The 20,165-nt window shown below is 35.9% G+C and overlaps 1 protein-coding gene across 9 annotated transcripts in view; it reads right to left on the bottom strand.

Annotated features, from left to right (window-relative positions):
* The window catches only part of Clcn3 (chloride voltage-gated channel 3), a 73,593-nt gene that overhangs the window by 18,220 nt on the left and 35,208 nt on the right, over positions 1 to 20,165 (bottom strand). For all 9 annotated transcript variants that reach the window (XM_028757723.1, XM_028757726.1, XM_028757732.1 and 6 more), the window contains 7 exons: positions 13,900 to 14,057; positions 10,672 to 10,771; positions 9,139 to 9,326; positions 6,929 to 7,051; positions 5,400 to 5,606; positions 2,855 to 2,935; positions 1,234 to 1,779 (listed from right to left, as the gene is read on the bottom strand). In XM_028757723.1, coding sequence (XP_028613556.1) covers positions 1,234 to 1,779; positions 2,855 to 2,935; positions 5,400 to 5,606; positions 6,929 to 7,051; positions 9,139 to 9,326; positions 10,672 to 10,771; positions 13,900 to 14,057 — 1,403 coding nt within the window. The remainder of the gene's footprint in view (positions 1 to 1,233; positions 1,780 to 2,854; positions 2,936 to 5,399; positions 5,607 to 6,928; positions 7,052 to 9,138; positions 9,327 to 10,671; positions 10,772 to 13,899; positions 14,058 to 20,165) is intronic.

Below are 20,165 nucleotides of genomic sequence, written 5' to 3'. Positions count from 1 at the left end.
CTCCATTACACTCTCACAAATGGTAGGATACAACAAAAGTCAGGCCATGTTTCCAGAATTCCCAATATTCTAAGTGGAACATACATGTAAATCAACTAAAAGGAGAAAAATCTTTATTGGAAGAAATTCTTAAAAAATAAGGACAGAACATATTGGCGTATTCTGAGCCAGGTAAAGGAATATGCAATACAAAGGATTAAAATACACTTCACAATGCTCAACCAGAATCCTTCAGCCAGAGGATTAACAAGGGCTTGCCATCTGCCTCCAGCTTCCTCAGTGTTGGCCAACCACAGCCACTGAGAATCTTTGGTGTAATTCTATTGTTAACACAGAGATTTATGGGAAAAACAACCTCTAGACAACTTTAAGGCCTCTTTTTAACTTACTCTGCTAGGAAAAATAAGAGTAAAACTGTAAGATTTTTTCTGATTTTTTTTTAAGTTTGATATTCAATGGACTAATAAAGACAAAAGAAAAGCAATCTTAACTCAAAACTATCAACCTTCTAATCTCACAGAAGTAAAGCTGTTATACCACATGAGTGACCTCAGTCTGTGAAAGCACGCCATCCCTGTGAAGTATCAACTGCCACAGGAACTACAGGTGGCATGATGAAAAGAATAGTATATGGCAAGTTGACATTTGCTTCTCCATGTTGGCATTCATAAGAAAGCTGTATTTAGTGAGTCCAAGAGAAGCAATGTTCCAGGGCTCATGATTCTAAGTCCCTGATGGATGGAGTCACAGTATTTATAGATCTAGCAACTTGATTCTGAGACCACAGTGCCAATTTAAGCTAACATACTACAATGGTATAGAGAAGGTAGTAGAACGGTTTCTCCTGGATTGTTAGCCAGCTGACGTGTAAAACAGAAGATTATCCTGTATTATCTGGGTGAATGAAAAGTAATCCTAGAGTTCTTCATGCAAAAGTGGGATTTCTAAGAATTACACAAGAGAAAGATCTGGCCAGCCATGGCTGGCTTTGAGTTGTAAGAAAGGGAACATAAGAAAAGGAAGGAATGCAGCCCCTTGAACCTGGAAATGGAGAAAAACAAACTCTGTCCTACTGTCTCCAGAAGTTACTACAAACCTCTTGATTTAAGGCCAATAAGTTCTTTTCAGATTTTGGTCTCAGAATTGCAATCATTTGAATGAAATTTCATTTCTAACTACACATACGTATCTTGGACATATCATTTTCCAGCATCATCCCACATGGGCACTTACCTTGATACCAAAAGTGAACACTGTCATTATTATTTTAAATATGAGTGCTAGGCATAACTGCCAGATAGCTGAATATACTCCGACGCCTGCTGGACGGTCAGGAATATCATCAACAATCTTACTGGCATTCATGTCGTTTCTGTAGTCACAAAGAGAGGAGGATTCCAGCGGCCCACAATCTGTAAACAGCTCTTTAATCAGTTCACTGGTGTTAAGCCTTGTGTATGGGTTGGGGAAGGCTATCACGGCAGTAATGGCTGCAACAATAATGACTTCGAGAACCGGATACTTTCCAAATTTGGTGGACTTGCGTCGTCGACACCAGGCAATATTTGCCCTAATAAAAAAAGCTCCCCAAAGCCCTCCAAATACCCCGAGGAGAATGAAAGGAAACAGTTCAAAAAGGTACCATGGCGTATGATACTCCACATAAAAAAGGACCAGACGGCTGTTACCAAATGGATTGATGGATCTCAGAACAAACGCCGCCACCAAAGCAGCAAAAAATGATCTCCATAAAGTTTTGAGAGGAAAATAATAGCTAACCTAAAAAACAAAAAGGAAAAATTAATGTTATTATCTATTTCAGAGTAACTATAAATTGAGTAAATATAAAATTTACTTTAAGTAACTCAAGCTTTGTTGCAGTTTGCATTTACGTGATTTGTCCCAATTTAAAAAGGCTGCTTTTTCTTTGACTATCACATAACTACAAATTCACAATAACTGATTATGAATGTCTAGTAATCATCTAGAATGCCAAGAACTATTTAGTTTTCCAAGAGTTTCATATCTAATTCACTTATGTTCGCTAAAAATAAATATTTCCTTAGTAACTCTTGTTAGCTATTAAAAATGTAGTTGATTTGTCTCTTCTATAAAAAATACATATTCCACTTAAGCAATAAAATTATTTCCTTAGACATCATAAGAAATAATCATACAAAGAAGAAACAATCATACAAACTTTAAACAAGCAAATCACAAAATTTTAATTAAATGTTGGCTTATGAGCTGATTTAAAATAGTAAAAATAAAATTACAGCTATAATTTAGCCAGCAGATGTATAGGTTTTAGTGGCTTCCATTGAGTGAAATTCATATTTTGCTACTTTTAAATATGTAAGGTTCAGCTAGAAACAACGACTACTATTTATACATGAACAAAAGGTTTAAAGCAGGAAGCTGAGAGGCAGCTCAGCAGTAAAGTGCACACATATTGCTCTTATAGAGAATTCAATTTTGGCACTCAGTGGCTCACAACAGCCTGTAACTCCAGCTCCAGGAGATTTGATGCCTTCTTCTGACTTCTGTGGCCACCTGCAACTCACACCCATATAACCCAAACACATATCCATACATGGAACTTAAAAACAAATCTTCACAAAAATAAAACATTAATAAAAATTAAGTAATAAAAAATAAAACAATTTTCTGTCATTATCAGTTATGTATAAAATATTTTTCATGAAGAACTACTTTAAAACTGTATAAAACTAAAGTATAAAACTGCATGAAAATAAAGTTAAAATCTTAAATTCTATTACATTAGCAATAAAAGTAAAGTATGCACCAAGATACAACTGTAAATATAATTCTGTGTCATTTCTTTCGTACGTACCTCCTCCAAACTAAAAAGAACTCCTCCAATCGGCGCACCAAAAGCCACGGAAACACCAGCAGCTGAGGCAGCTGACAGCACCTAGGAAGAGGATGTGGCTTGTTTCTGGTTCCCTTACCAGAAACAATCAAACACAGCAAGCAAACTGTTGTACTGCATGCTATCCCAGTGCCTCTTCTGCTCTTAACCTATACGTCCTCCTTGCAAAGCAAGGGAAGCAAGTATTCATTTCTTCTAAACAGTTTTTTTTTCTTTTCTGCTTTAATTTAAAACTCATTTGCCAAAACACTGTGTCAAAACATTAATGCCAAACATATCAATGAGTATACTGTAAAGAGAAAGCAGTAACTACATGCAACCTTCAATACTTATGTTAGTACAAAGAGGGGAGAGGAAATCGTGGGGTGGGGTAAATGTTTACTTATTTTTAAGTAGGATATCATTTCTCCAAATTTTGGATGTAACTGCTTCACTCACTACTCTAAACCTTATCAAAGACATTCCAGCACATTAAACATGGGTTTTTGGGTTTTGCTTTTTTAAAATTTTGACTTTCTTTCTTTCTTTCTTTCTTTCTTTCTTTCTTTCTTTCTTTCTTTCTTTCTTTCTTTCTTTCTTTCTTTCTTTCTTTCTTTTTATTTATATATAGCTGTCTTCAGACATACCAGAAGAGGGCATCAGATCCAGTTCCAGATGGTTGTGAGCCACCATGTGGTTGCTGGGAATTGAACTCAGGACCTCTGGAAGAGCAGTCAGTGCTCTTAACCGCTGAGCCATCTCTCCAGCCCTCCATTAAACAGTTTCTATTATAATTATCCTAAATCCTCTGAACATCTGGCCTCACTTGACCAGTCTAAGTATAGTCTAAAAGTATAAACAACAGCCCCTCTGAGTCACTAACTTCATGGTAAAGACAGTTTCAAGAACAATTAAAAACTCCACTGGGCAGCTCTCCAGGGGTACTTGATCATGCTGACTTCCTACTAGGAAATTGTTTATCAAATTATTATTAAGAATCTTTATTCCTTCCACTACTTTAATCCAGTAAATATCTGAGGGTACCCTAAACACTTCCTCAAATCATCTAATTTTACAAATTTTTCGGGAAGAAAAAAGAGGAGATAAAAATTAAGTTGTAACTCATGAATTGTATGAAGCTGCTGGGCAGAAGTCCTGCCTCTGCCATACACTGGCTGTGTAACCATGGTAAGTACCTCAGCTCCTGTGTCTCCCTGTTCTTGTCTAAGATGTTCGTGATGTTACTTAGTGAATATATATGAAATACTTAGAATACCATCTAGAATTCCAGAATACAGAATTTGGATATTTCTTTTTGTTTAGAATACCCAAACATGCATGCATACATACATACATACATACCAATAGCACAGTAGTTAAAAAGATAATTTTTTGGAATTAATTTTAATCCATATTCTGCTACAAACTGTATGCTATCTAAAGCACGTCTGCTGGTCCTAGTTTCCTAACTAGGTAGTGCCATACTAGGATTACTATGGAATTAATTTTACAATGTGAGCAAATACTTCCAGAGTACCAGATACACAGCAAAGTATATCTTTTGAATTTTCATTCAAATATGAAAATATGATGCTTTTAAATGTTTCACTTTGGGGATATCTATATACAATACTTTAATGCTAATATTACAAGGTATTACATACCTTATACATAGTATATACCATGTATAATATACCTTGTATAATATACAAGGTACTATAATTATTTAAAGAAACTGGTAAAAATGTGTGTGTTGGGGAGGTACACTAATAACAGGATGAAAGACTAGGGCCTGAGTTCAGTCTTTGATACAACGTAAAAGCCATACCTTAACAACCATACCATGTAAGGCTGCAGGTTTAGATTACAAAAAACATAATTTAAGACTCCCGAAGACAATGAGGCTAAAGAAACTCAAGTCTATAACTAATGGTCAGGATCCTGCTTTTCCTTCAGAAACACCCACAACAATATAGAAACCTAGCTAAAGCTAATGTCTAATTTAACCATCTGCTAGAAAAGTTCATGTTGCCCTAGAATGGTAAAAAAGGAGTAAAGTATCTGAATAAAGAGGATTTCCCATGTTCCCTATGCATTTCTGACTTAAACTCGGAAGGCCCTCAGAACTTTGCCATGGTGCTTTCAAGAAAGGTTTCTGTGTATTATACAGAATTTCCAAGGCATAAGACCCTATCTCCAGGAGGACAATATAGCCCAACTTCCCAAGTCTGAAGATGCAGTAATGTCGAAAGTCAAGTGAATTAAAAACAGCAAAGATCTTTGAAGAAATCAACTGAAACTGAAGGGGTTCTTGCTAGTCTGACTAAAGCAGCAGCGGCAATCAATTCTAGAAAGGTGCAAGTTAAGAAAGAAAAAGTAAACACAGACTAATCTCAAATTTTAATCTGAATACATAATTTAAGCAAAAAAAGAGTTACATGGCTCTTTATACTAGGAAGTCATTCAATGGACATCAAGTTTCTCTAACATTCATTCCTCTGTTAAATGAACTACAAACATCACTCACCTCCCTCTTTTTAGCTTCGTTTGTGCTATACTTTGGAAAGAGGTAGGAAAAGATATTTCCACAGCAGCAGGCAACGTGAACCAGGGGACCTTCTTTTCCTAAACTCAAACCAGATGCCACAGCCAGCACTAATGTGATGGTTTTAATCATTAAAGTCCATTTTCCCAAATAACCTCTGATGATGAATCCACTCAAAATAGTTTTAATCTACAAAGGAATAAGGAAGGCAATTAAATTTCCTTTAGGAAACATGAGAACTTAACTTCGCTAAAAGTCTCATGTTTCACCCACAAAACAATCTGTCAAACTTCGGCAAAGTATAAAACAATTCATAGTTTTTAAAACAAACTTTATTTTACCATATATGATAAATCTGTATTATATAATTGAATATGCAACCAAAGATAAGAGGCAATCTTATCTCAGGAACAAATAAAAATGCAATGTCATAGAAAAGTAAATGTAGGGCCATAGTGATATATAATCAATTTAAAGGCAAATTTGAAAATGTTTGTTGTAGGAATAAGCATCAAGCATGTAGATATATTTCAGTCTGTCAAGAATAAAGACAATCTGCTTTCTTACCACAGTGGAGTTGTGTGGAATTCTTACCTATACCAGGGATGATGAATGGCAACTGATAACAACTGCATGTATTGATTCTTTTCTAAATATATCTTCACCTACACGGCTTTTAAAAATAACTATAATTTATTTTTAAGAAATACGTTAGGGGGCTAGAGAGAAGGCGCAGAGGTTAAGAGTATTGTCTGTTCTTCCAAAGGTTTTGAGTTCAATTCCCACCAACCACATGGTGGCTCATAGGCATCTATAATCAGATCTAGTGCCCTCTTCTGGCCTGTGGGCATACATGCAGGCAGAATGCTGTATACATAATAAATAAATCTATTTTTAAAAATGTTAGAAAGAACCTTAATTTTTAAAAAGTAAAATATAGAACTAAATGAGTTTGAGCCTAAATGTTACTGTCTTAAATTACTACTGGTAGAACAAACAAACAAACAAACAAACAAACATCTATACTACTGACCTGCGGGTAATTTTTTCCTTAGAATAAAAAATAACCAAATTTATAAGTCATTGGCTTATTTATTCTAGTCAAGGGTCTTAGAAAACAACATATTACTATCAGAGTCAAACAGCAAAAGGAGGCCATCAAAGAACTTTAGGCAACAAAGCATTTCTGAAGTTTTTGTTGTTTAAACTTATATTTTCTCACTCATGAGCTATGTTAGTGGCGAGAAGGCGTGTGTGGGCATGCGTGCATGCGTGCGTGTGCCAGAGAGAGAGAGAGAGAGAGAGGGAGAGAGAGAGAGAGAGAGAGAGGGAGGGAGAGAGAGGGAGAGAGAGAGATGATCTCTCTAGTTGAACCATCTCTCTAGCCTCCAGCTTATGCTTTAATTTTTCGTTTTCATGTTAACAAAAAAGAGCTATATTCTAAAAAAGTAAAATTCCTAAAAATGAAAAATAGCATACAATTATCACTCAGTGAATATTATATGGCTTACCTCTGGAATTCCAGAGCCACAGGCATATGGAGCAAATACTTTCACCAAGGAAACCGCGAGAAAGGCAAAACTCAAAGCCCAGAAGATGTACATGATGTAGTTCATGATATAAGACCCGGGACCCTAAAAAGCAAAAACAGCTCAGAGTGTGAGCGTGATCTTCAGTGCACCACGAACTCAAGCACCTGCCACATAAGAAACTGATATAGAACTTACCATTACTGTTACTTGTAACTTTTAGATTTGTGATTCAGATATGCTGCCCAGACTGTACAAACTTCTAAGCTCAAGAAATCCTCTTGCCTCAGCTTCCTAAGTAGCTGGGACTAGAAAGCACAAACACACACACACACACACACACACACACACACACACACACATATATATCTGGGTAAAAGTTCTAAAACCTTTTGGCTTATTTCCAACAATAAAAGCTCTATGTGAACAAGGTATTTAAGTAGAATCCAAAAGCTAACACCGTACATACTAAGAAGCCTTATTTCCTCTTGGTAAATTTCCTAGCTTTCTTGATACCTAAAGTCTTGTTACACAGACTTGCTAGTTACACACTGAGACCTATGCCTACCCACAAATGTTTCAGAAACTGTTGATGCAAGTCAAACTCTGTTAGCACTTGGATTTTTCCTTTTTTGTTGTCTTTTGTTTTCTGTGATTTGTTTGTTCAATGTGTTTGTGTAGTTCACTGAATCACATGCATGTAGAAGCCAACAACATGAATTTTGGGAGTTCTGAAAAGGGCACTGTGACTCCCTGGAAATGCAAGCACAGCTATGAGCTTCCACGTAGTGCTGAGAACTGAACTCTGGTCTTCTGCAAGAGCAGTGAACACTCTTAACTAGCGAACCATCTCCCCAGCCCCTGGCAATACAATTTCATTCTGTTACAATTCTCCTGAAGGTCATTAAACTGACTTCAATTAAGCAAGGTAAGAAACAACACATGGAACATAATAATAAAAAGTACTCTTTCAACCTAAACTTTGACTATAAGAATGGTTTTTGAATATATCCATATGTGACTATAAAATATATCTAATATCTTAAATTTAAGCTTTATTCCAGAACATCACTGTAATAATATTAAATATTGTACTACCTAAAGAAAAACATATGACCGCCCGCCATCTGCAAATACATAAGCCTAGTTCCAGTCCAGGGCACTTTTTCTTTGAGAGGTATCTTCTGGCAAATAAACTCCATTTCAGAAAACCACAGCAAGACATAATGTACACATGAACAGATTATGGGGACCCCAGCCCCACTGCATACAGCTACACGACACCTCCTGTATCTATTATGGCTGAGGGAAGGGAGGAGCGCTGGCTCGGGCACATTCACACAAAGATTTTAAGAACCAAAAACTTAAGACAGTGTCTCTTACAAAAAGATGGCATAAGCAAGACCAGAAGAGTGGCAGTTATTAGCGGTAAATCCATTAATGTGGAAAAGGAAGTTTCCCAGGCTCCTACCTCTAGACAAAGACTATTAGGATCCAAGGAGAGCAGGGAAAGAGTATTAGCCTCTTCTAAGGACTAGTTCTGTACTTAGTTATCCAATACAAAATGGCCAGCCGTGAAAATATATACAAACAAACAAAAATGGACTCAGAAAGATGTACTTACATACTTATGCGCGCGCGCGCACACACACACAGAGTAATAATATAAGAAAAAAAGGACTATCAATTTAAGAGTAAGGAGAGCGTAGGAAGAGTTGGAAGGAAAGTTCCTGGAAGGGATGGGGGAGGAAAGGGAAGAGGGAAAGGATGTAATTCTATTTTAATTAAATTAAAAATATATAAATTTCTTTAAAGTATCTCAACTTAGAAAAACTGATTTTATAAGTTATAAAATACATCTTGCACTTCCATAATTCATATTTTACCAATATTAGAGACATGTATTAGTCTACATTAATAACTTTCCATCAACTTTGCAGGAACTATACTTCTGTCACACCTTGCCCTAAGCCCACATCCTGCCCATGTGACTCATGTGATTATGCAGTAAGTACACAAAGGCTGCTGGAGACAATCAATCACTGTGTCTATCTCCCATCCCTCAAATGTTTGCTTCCTTCCTTCCTTCCCTTTAGTGCAGGATACAATCACATAATGTGACTGGTTGTATAACTAAAAACGTGGTCGGTCACACTTACACACAGCAGAGGCTAACTCCAGCAAAGACTCACCTCTGCTTGACCTATGATTAACTCTGCCCAGGTTTTCCACTGTGGGCATTTATCCCTCTCTTCAAACGTCGTTTCATTAGAGCCCCAACAACACTGCTCATGGTTGTACCACAATGCACTGAGGCAGATGCCCTCCTTCAGGTCAGTCATCCAGTCAGCAGCAATGTCTATCAACCCAGCTAGTGCCCCTGTAAGAAGGCAATGGAAACAGTCCAAACTATGTCCAGTTAGAGAGAACTGAAACTATCTAGTTAAGGATTAATGAAAAGCAAAAACATCCTATAAATAAAGGGTCAGTTAGGAACCATTATCTAAGTTTGAAATTTAAAGTTTTAAATACATGTGTATTCATTTTTAAAAGTGTAAATAGTTCTACTTTAAAATAAAATTGGTGTTCTTTGGAATTAAAACCAACTCACATTATTAAAATTAATTACAACTAAAAAAAAGAACAAGTTAAAAATACTACAATACTCATCACAACTCTGGCAACTGAAATCAGGACTTTTAATTAGCATGTTTCCATCTAGTCAGTAGACTTATGACATGGAGCTGATTAAAATGTAATACTTGTAGATAGCATATACCTTTAACATCAGCACTTGGGAGGCAGAGGAAGATAGATCTCTGTGAGTTTGAGGCCAGCCTTTGTCTATATATCAAGTTCCAGTATAGCCAGAGTTACATGGTGAGATTGCCTCAATTCAAACTAATAGAAATGTTCATTAAATATAATTAAGGAAGTTCATATCATCACTGAATTATTCATTGTAAGTTTGTAATTTTTCTTGATTAACAGAAAGCTATACATATAAAGACTATCTTATTGACAGAATACTGAAAATATATAAAGCTATGATCAAACCTAGATCATTCTTATCTTAGGTCACACAGAGCACAAAGCACGTCACTTATCAATACTTCTCTCTGTTCTCCACAAATACCTTACTTTTCTTGTTTTCTGCTTTGCCTGATGGAGGTGGAGAGTGATTCTAACTGCCCCAGTGGGATTCACACTGTCAGCTGCTAGTTCAACTCCTTTCTCTAGGGACTTGGCAGCCACAGTGGACAGTGCAGGACTAAAGAACAGACCATTTAGAGAGCCGCCTATGACTTCAAGGTTGTGAGCCGGCACTGAACTGCTCTTTGCTTTAGTCCTTCATCTGCATCCTGGTATGGCAATGGTAATGATGGAGAGAGACTGCATGAGGCTTAACCACACGCAGAGCTGCTAGAGGACCGCATGACAACAAGTTTCAGCTATTACTAAACACAAGCTGGTCCTTCATCCAAACCAATTACCACATATGGAAACACAATCTAGAAAAGCCAGCCAAACTGATAAGACAAAGCGCCCTAGCCAATTAGACTCAAAAGCCTCTGTCTCCTGCTCTCGTATTTACTTTTTTCCAAGAGATGTAAACACTCTAAAAAATTCTAATGTACCTAAAAGGGGGAAGGGGTTATCCAGTTAACTTAAAAGCAAACCCAAGCAAGATAAACCGAAGGATTTACCTTAAACCTTTTCCTTACCTGACGCCAGTCCTGTCAATGTAACTACAAGCCATCCTGACCAGGCATCATATAGACTTTTTGTCATTTCCCATGCTGATTCTTTTTTTTTACTGTTGATCTGAAATTACAAATATGTTTCATTTCTTAAACTGTATTTCTACAATGCTTGAGTCTACTTAATTTTCTCAAGTCTCATAACATAGAAAGTACCTTGTAAAACTAAAGAATAACAAAGCAAATTTGGGCTACTCTATAGGACAGTTGTACCTAAAAGCCAGAGGACATGCACCAAGCAGAGATCTATCTGTATTTTAAGTAAGAACCTCTAGATTTGACTGTGAGGGCCCACGAGCCATATGAAAGTCTAATCTATACTGTCTCAAACCTTATCTGTTACACACAGATAGTTTACACAAGTTAGATAACATAGCTGTAAACATCCGGCTTCAGTACTTTAGTAACATACAATTGTGTTTAAAAGTTAAAATTAATTAAATAAAAACTGCTCAAAAATATAATACATGAGTCACATGGGCAAAGATATGTCCCTCCCCCCGCCAAGTTATAGACCTGTGAATACATAGGTGTAGAGATCCAATCCTACTTGTAACAGCCAAAGACTTCCTGTACAAGTCAGAAGAAAAATGTCCTCAACTGATTGACTGTATGCAGTTAAGAGATTAACAAGAAAGAAACGGATTTGCTGTAAGAACATTAAGAACAGCAGGGCATGCTTGTATCCCTAAGAATGTATTTCTAAACCCACCCTTAACTAGCTTCTTTTGTCTTGCTCACAGCTTAGCTTTAAGAAGCTCTACTACCCATATAGGGCCACAGTGCTCAACTAGCCTGTAGAAAAGAAAAGTACAGCTAGAATTCAATGACTTGATATATTTTGAGTGAATCATCTATTCAAAAGCCACAAGGACCAATTAAAAAGACATAGTAAAATCTAAGGTGAATGAGAAAATTATATCCCTTTCAAATAGAAGCATGCAAACACCAGATATCAACCACTTTTTAGAATGTCTTACAAATGGTCATTAAATTCCACTGCTTTTCCTTGATAAAAAATACACAATTTTAAAAGATAAAATTAAGTCATTTTCAGACAGTCTCTGCCATTGTTCTTGTTGTTCTGTTTGCACAAAAACAGATGTTTAATAAACTCTTGCTGGTGCATTTTCGGTACAGAAACACTGCATGTAAAATAGTGTTGATTCATTACCAAGCTACAAAAGTATAGGTATCATCTAAATGTTTACCATTATAGTATTGGCCAAACAAGCTGCAATGCTTTCTTAAAAAATAAAACAAAGCAAAAAAACAAAAAACAAAACAACCCACTAGTTATACTACCAGACACTTTGAAAAACAAATTAAAAACAATAAAAGTATTTTTACTCAGTGGTAATTTTCTGATACTTGTATTATGATACTATCTCATAAAAAGTATCAATATGGGTTGAAAATAGTTCTCAAAGGAAAATCCATAGACAACCTAGATGGCCCATGAAACCCCTTGAAGCTGCCAGAGAAACTATTTCCAGCTTGGTAAGATTGTATATGCCTTGAGTTAAATTCCCAGGACAAAACCCAAGCAAACAAACAAGCAAGCAAGCAAGCAAGCAAGCAAGCAAGCAAGCAAGCAAGCAAGCAAGCAAGCAACCATTGTCTACATCTGACAATCCACATAGGTCAGCTAACTAGTGTTTTCTAAATGATAATTTCATGTTAAGAACATGTATTCTCAAAGTTCAAGATGAAGCAATGGATTTTAACAAAGTTAGCATTAAGACAGTTCAGAATGCACATTAGCAGCTAATCTTTTACAAACTACTACCTGTTATTTTATTTTATCAGAAAACAGCTGTGTTAATCTTAAAAGGCTACTGAAATACTCATAGCTTTTCAAACTAGAATTGCCTGAGGCTGAATTTTCTTTTTATTCCTTAAGCAAAAAACATAACATTACAATGAAAAGCAGATATGAGAATCTATCAGTCTTTCAGTAAGCAAGGCAATCATGAAGATTAAAAAAATCACTCTGCAAATACATTTTTATTTTGGAAAATGTATTATTTTTATATAATAGTTATGTTTAAAATAGTGGGTATATGGTTATAATTTTTAAGTGAATTACTATTTTAAGTGTTCTAAAGCTTAACACTTAACAAGTAAATATTAACTCATATTAACAAGTTTCTTGAGGTTCCTCAATATTTTTTTCTAGTTCAGAAGGCATTTGAGTACAGAAGCAAATGAATCACTGGATGAGCGCATCGAGTCCATGTGCTTCTCTTCAGTACGCCCTCAGGTCAAGAGCATCTCAACAATCTGTACTTTTCACACACAGCACATCTACTGCAAGCTCAGGCTTCACATAAAAACAGACACCAATCAAAAGGTTACAACTAATTTGTGTAAACTTATTTTGAAAGTAAATTTCAGATACTATAAATAAACAAATAGGCATAAATAAGAGGCTTTGGAAATTTGGAATTTTTACTTCAGAGAAATCTTTTATCTATTTTTGAAAAAGTACATTTTAGATTATACCAGTATGCATTCACTATACTGTGGGATTTGGGGTTGGGGTTGTTCTGTCTTGAGATAGGGTCTTGCTATTTAGCCTATACTGGGTTCCTGCACCTCAGCCTCTTGACTGCCAGAATTATAGACATGCACTACTGTGCCTCAACTTTCTTTCTGGCTTCCCTTTGTGGGGGGAAAAAAAAACAGTGGGTTATTATGCACACAAAAAACTTTATCCAGGATACTTGAGAAATAATCTAGTATTTATTACTAGGAAAATGTTAAGGAACTGTAAAAACTTACAAAGTGATTTTTTTTCCTGGTCCATTATTTTCCTTTCCCATTAGACTTAGCAACAACATTCGTTTTTGCATTAGCTGCTGAGATGCTGAAGGCAAATATCTTGGTGACCTCCTTAAACTTGGCCAGTCTTCACCCAGTTGCTATGCTGCATCTGTCCCTTTCCATCCTAATCTGTCTAACTGTACTTATTTCTGTTGCTGTTGTTTTTAAACTACCTCAAACCCTATACAGAAAAACACAGGATATAAAGGACTGAAAGAGGGAATATCAAGACAAAGCGGAGAAAATGTATCACATATCAAAATATATTTTAATAGATAACATTTTAGTGGCCTGCGATCATTGGCAGAAATACAACTGTAAATGACCCATCTTCTACTATCTTAATAAAATATTGAAAATACTCACCCGTCTGTGCCTTTCTCTGTCCTTACACTTCTCTCGCACCCAGTCAATAGTATGGAAATCATCGTATGTACCGACACCTGGAATAGGTTCATCCAAAAGATCCAGCAAGTGTGTAGAGCTATTAATGCTGCCTCCATTTGTCATTGTATAATGAGTTCCTGCAGCACACACACAAGAAGAGTCCATTTTATAAGATAACAGTGAGTTTTGCAACTTCTTTAGAAATTGGTAAGATGCCAATGTCATCACTAATCACTGAAAAGTAGAGGAAATGTTGATTATTCACAATTAGAAATAAGGCAAAAATAATATTCATGACCTCATTAAGTTTTATTAGCAACCAGCCTAATGGTCACCTGATACTCTGGCCAAAAGAATCTTGTATGAATTACCACCATTTACCACTGGTAACAAAATAGACTCCATAAAGTTAGAAGACAACTTTTGAAGACTGATAAACTGAAAATGATTTTCATCTGGTAAAATGTAAGTTGTTGCTTTCCAGTAGAAAAGATAACTCTCAGAACTGTAAACTTTCGTTGTTGTTTGCTGTTTTATGTCTTACAAGGATTTTCTTTGCTTCAGAGACTACACACATTTCTGCCTCACAGGTTTTCCTCTTAAACAGTTTCCTCATCAAGCTAGTTCCTTCATTACGGTTTAATAAATCTTTGACACATATTTACCATATATTTCATATGATTAAAACAAAACTAAAGAAGGTCCTGGAATGCTAAAAAGATGTCTGGGGAATTGAAGAAATACAAGCAGCTTTTAATTATGTTAATAAGTTCTATCTAACACATAAAATAACTGCAAATTTTTAAGTATATAAATGCACTGAGCTGTTAGTTATGTAAAAAGAGGCCTTGACAAAAAGTTCATATATTAAATATAAACCCTTTGGGAAGAGAAAGCTACCCATACCTAATATATACTGTGGTAGCCTGAATGTGAACGCTTTTATAGGCTCATAAACCTGTATACTTAGTCCCCATCAGAACTATTTGAAAGGATTAATAGGTGTGTCCTTGTTGTAGTAGGTGTGTCCTTATTGGAGGAGATGTGTCTGTGGGATGGCCCAGTGTCTGTCAATGTCTCTCTGAGGGTCTCTGTCTCTCCCTCCTTTCCAGTCCCTCTCCCCTGCACTGTGCCTACTACCTATGGAACTCTCAGTTACTGCACGCTCCAGTGCCATGCCAGTCTGCTGCTTCCCACCATGATAATGGCCCTAACCTTATGAAACTATAAGCAACACCCAATTAAATGATTCTTTTGAAATAAGAGTTGCCTAAGATATACATAAATAATCTCAAAGCAGCAAGCTCACTAGTAGGAATTTTTCTTTATGAGTCTATCTGTACAATCTTTGAACAAATTAAAATTGAGCATAGTGTGGGTAGAATTTCCTACAATCTGTTATAGAAAACAAAATCATATGGATTCTAAAGTATTTATAATCTGATACAAAAGTCACCTAACAGCTAGAGAGAACTGTTTTACTTTAGACATAAAAGCCAACTCTGCTGTTGTACCACAAAATAAGGTACAGAAATACATTACTGGGTAGATGTGAAAGTACTGTACAAAAGTTTTAAAACCAGGTGAAAACTTGCCTTTTAAAAAACAAAAGAATGGGGGGGGGGGGATAAAAAGAAATGGGACTTGCGAGATGGCTCATCAAGAGCACTGTCTGCTCTTCCAGAGGTCCTGAGTTCAATTCCCAGCAACCACATGGCAGCTCATAATCGTCTATAATGTGACCTGAAGCCCTCTTCTGGCTTGCAGGTGTACATGCAGACAAAGCACTCAGATAGAAAACAAATAAATAAATCTAAATCAAAACAAAACAAAAAAAGAGAAAGAGATGAAGGGTAAGATTTGTCATACTGCCACAGTTCTCCAACCCTTAAGACTTGGTGCCAAAAATAAATTTAAAGTAAATTAAAAAAAAATAGACCTATAAAAAAATCCAATAAAAAATTTTAAAAAAATAGACCTATTTCTTTTTCCCTGACTGTTAAGAACTAAGCAAATTTCCTAGATGACCTTTGCTTTGCTGTCTTTCTGTTTTAAATGGACATATTCCCTTTTATATAGAGATAGAGAAATAATATAATAGCAAGCATAGCATCAAAAAAGCTAGCATGTGGCAAGGTCAGAAGCAGAAGTCTTCCCCTGAGAGTAAGGAAGGCATCTCAGGAATGTCAGCAAGAGGTTCCCTACATAAACTTCAGATGAAGTAGGAGCAACAAGGAGCTTCCATGCTGACTCAGAAACTTCAGCCCTGCTAAGACATAAGCCAATGAAATACACTGTGGCTTACAAACTGTTTCCTCATAATTCAAGTGCCTAGAAACAAGGTATGAAAATGTGAGTGTCCTGTTCCTTAACAGGATCTCATCTCCCTATTGAAATATATTTGAATGTTGCCTTAGGAAGGTGTAACACGTCTACAAAGAGAATAGTATATCGTCCAGTATTCTAGTAGAAGTGCTCAGGAATAAATAATTTACAGATATTGGCTGAGAGTTTAAAGATACAATCCCCACATTGTAATGTTTACGTTCATTACATAAAATACATTCATACTATATTTATAGCTGTAAACACATTCAAGAAAAATGTCATTTATCAAATTATAAAAGCATTTATGATATCTTGACAAATGTAAGAATATCTACTTTGCTTTCTATATGGTAACATTAAAACTGGTGTTTGGAGGAAAATGTCAAGAACCCCTGTGTCTTTATGGAACATTGCATGGTACTTTGTGGTATTTATGGCAAAATGAAAAAAGATACTCTCACAAGAACAAACCAAATACCAATCAAGATCAAGTAATGATGTTATACCAATGTCAATTCGGATTTTTAAAAATCATAATTATATACAGATATACTCCTTAGACATGCACTTTTTCTGAGTTTTACTCTTAATTAAAAACATAGTATATTCATACCTGCATTGTCTAGAGAAAATGTCACGTTTTACCTGGAATATTTAATACAAAGGCAAAGAACAAAAGACAGAATAAACTAATGTGGTAAACTGCTAATATTTCTGGAATTCAGATAAAGTATGGAGGACTCTTTGTGTTAATTTTCACTTCTATAAGTCTGAAAATTTTTTTCTTCAGTGCTGAGGACCATACATGCTAAATGTACCATTAAAACTATCTCCTCAGCCCTGAAATTCTTAAAAAGAATTGACTACAGGGATAAAAGTGGCTCGTTCAGTAAAGTGCTTGCTATATAAGCATGAAGACCTGAGTTCTGATCTGAGAACTCATATAAAAATCCAAGTGCAGCCATGAAATGTTAGGGGGCACAGACAAGAGGATCTGGGGGCTTGCTGGCTAGTCATTCTACCAATTAGAAAGCTCAAAGTTCAGGGAGAGAGACCCCTTTTACCTTTAAAAAAAAAAGGAAAGGAAGAAAAGGGGGACTAGAGAGATGGTACAAAGGTATAAAAACATTTGCTGCTTTTCCAAAGGACCCAAGCTCCATTCCTAGCAAAAGACCTGCGACTCTAGATCCACAGGACCTGAGGCCCTTTTTTGATAAGCAAGAGTGAGAAAGACACAACACATCAACCTCTGGCCTCCACATACAGTTGCACACACACAACTACATGTAAACGACACCTCACGCAGGCACGAGTCAGCCACTAAAGGCTTGACAGGTTCCAGTACTGTTGTCACCTGTGTTGCTCTTAACTAAGGGAGCTGAAGAGCTACAGACTTCTGATTTTACTACTTTTCTATGCAAACTGAGAATTTATGTACCCTTCAACATACATGTACAATAATACATTACCAGAACCACAAAAAATCATTTCTAGACTATCTGTACCATAAAGATATACATATGGACTATCTATTTCTCCTATACAATTGTGAACTGAGAAGCAGATAAGGATTGCTATCCTTACTTTTATGAAATAGGAAAACAAGAGGACAACAAACATTTATATTCATCATTCATATAGCTTGAACTTAGTGACTTTGAAGTAATTACTCTATGGAAACTATTCCAACATGTCAATTCATAAAACAATGCAGCAAATCAAGATTTCTGAAAACCAAACATTTTCAAGCACTGTAATATTTGTATTAGTATGGAATGCCTGTAAATGGTTTTATATGCTTTGTTCCACCAAACAACACAAAAACTAAGTTATAGAAAAGAGGAATAGAAGACAGAAGCTTCATTCCTCTCTAATACATCATAGAGATGCATACACATGCAAATGGAGTAATTTAAAGGTATATTTTATAACTGTAATAACAGTCGTCAAGTATTCCAAATACATCTCTACTCTGTATACACTTCATAGCATCAAGATATGTATAAGGCTTCATTTACATAAGCAAAAAGGAGATAAACTGAAATCAGTTACAAGTGTATTAATTTTTTTAGAAAGCAACAGATTAATCAACTTTACACTTCAACATCTTAAAGGAGACAAGTTTTAATTATTACCCAAACACAAACTGAAGTTCTCTTACATGTAGGGTATACCTCTTTTATATTAAAACAGTATTTCAAGAGTTGGTTAATATAGAAATTATAATATGGTTTCTCTAAAATCGATATAAGCTTTGGAAAATAAAGGTCTTCAAGGATAAAGTAGAAGCAGTCAGACCACTGCTTCCTTGATTACTATGCCTTTCTTTGCCTTCAGCACATCTCTTACAATTGGTTTAATAACCTAGACTGACAGGATGTCATTTCTAATGCAAATGCTGCCCTCAATTGCTTATCTGTGGAGACAGTAATGACAATGTAGGCGAATACCTTTTGGAACCAAGAATGAAGTTCTATGACCTTATTATTTCTTTATTCTGTCCACAAACTTCTCCTGACCATCAAATACATGCATTACCAGGTAAAAGAGTAGAACATAAAAATTCATTATTATTGGAGCTAGAGAGATGGCTCAGCAGTGAAAAACATCACTGTTCTTGCAGAGAACCCAGGTTCATTTCCAAACACCAACATGAGAGCTCACAGCCATCTATAACTCAGGTCCAGGCTTGATGATGGTCTTTCCTGGCCTCCACAGGCATTGCACACATGCATGCACAACACTCATACATATAAAATAAGAATAAATAATTCAGAATTTTAAAACCCAGACAAAAGAGAAAAATCATAGAAGCAAATACTTTTGAGTACAAGAGATGATTTTCTAAATTTCACAAGTCTTTAAAAACCAAGTGCTTAGAATTTCTGGAAGAAGCCATATGAAAGCCCATTTTGCCCTATTCCTTGAGATATGCTGTACAAAGACTAGGAGAGAACCAAGAAAAGAGGCGAGTTATAGACTACTAGGCTTGTCCATTTCCTGGTCGTGAAATACAGAGACCAGCCTTACTCATACACTGGCAGTATTTGTTCAGATGATGAGCTTTTCATCCATACTCTATGGAAATCATGTCATTATATGTACATACATCACTTTTGATGAATTGTTTAATATATTTCTATGATACACTATAACTTAAAAATTTAGATCACTTGACCATTGCAAACAATATCTGAATTATATATTTTTCTTAGTCATCTTTTACAATTAATTTCAACTTTTTCTTGTCCCATTTTTCAAAGCCCACTACCAAATATTCATTACTACTAATCAGGTATATCTCCAAACTTAAAATGATTAAATAATAAAGTAATTTATCCTCGTCAAAGCGGTAGTATTTATGCGAGAGATCCATATTGATTTTACCCACTCAGTATCCCTTTACCTCTCTTCTGGCAACATGTCTCAAGCTTTTTATAAAAACCTTCCACCCTCTGCAGTAGGAAGTCTTGATGAGATCTATCAGATCCATGCCTCAGCCAAGAGAAGGAAGAGCATGAGGCTGGAGCCAAGCACCAGGCACTGGGTTTGAACTCTCTGAGCGAAAGAAAGGACGGAGGGAAAAGAGGGAGAAAGGGAGAAGAAGGAGAGAGGAAAGAAAGGAAAGTCTATAAGAAAAAAATAGCTGCTGGATATATAAATTCCAACAAACATACTGATACAACAAATGAAACCAATTCATTTTAACAACCATCAGAAGGATGTAAGTTGGCTCCTGCAACTTGGATTCCAGGATGGTAAACTACGTGAAAGTACGATCTGAAAGTTTGCTGGCTCTCAAATTTAACACCAAGCCCCTCCACCCTGCTCTCACACACACACACACACACACACACTCACACACACACACTCTCTCTCTCTCTCTCTCTCTCTCTCTCTCTCTCTCTCTCTCTCTC

This window comes from Grammomys surdaster, unplaced genomic scaffold (assembly GCF_004785775.1).
Source record: "Grammomys surdaster isolate TR1022 unplaced genomic scaffold, NIH_TR_1.0 126182, whole genome shotgun sequence".
Taxonomy (NCBI): Eukaryota; Metazoa; Chordata; class Mammalia; order Rodentia; family Muridae; genus Grammomys; species Grammomys surdaster.
This window is presented reverse-complemented; position numbering and strand designations above follow the sequence as displayed.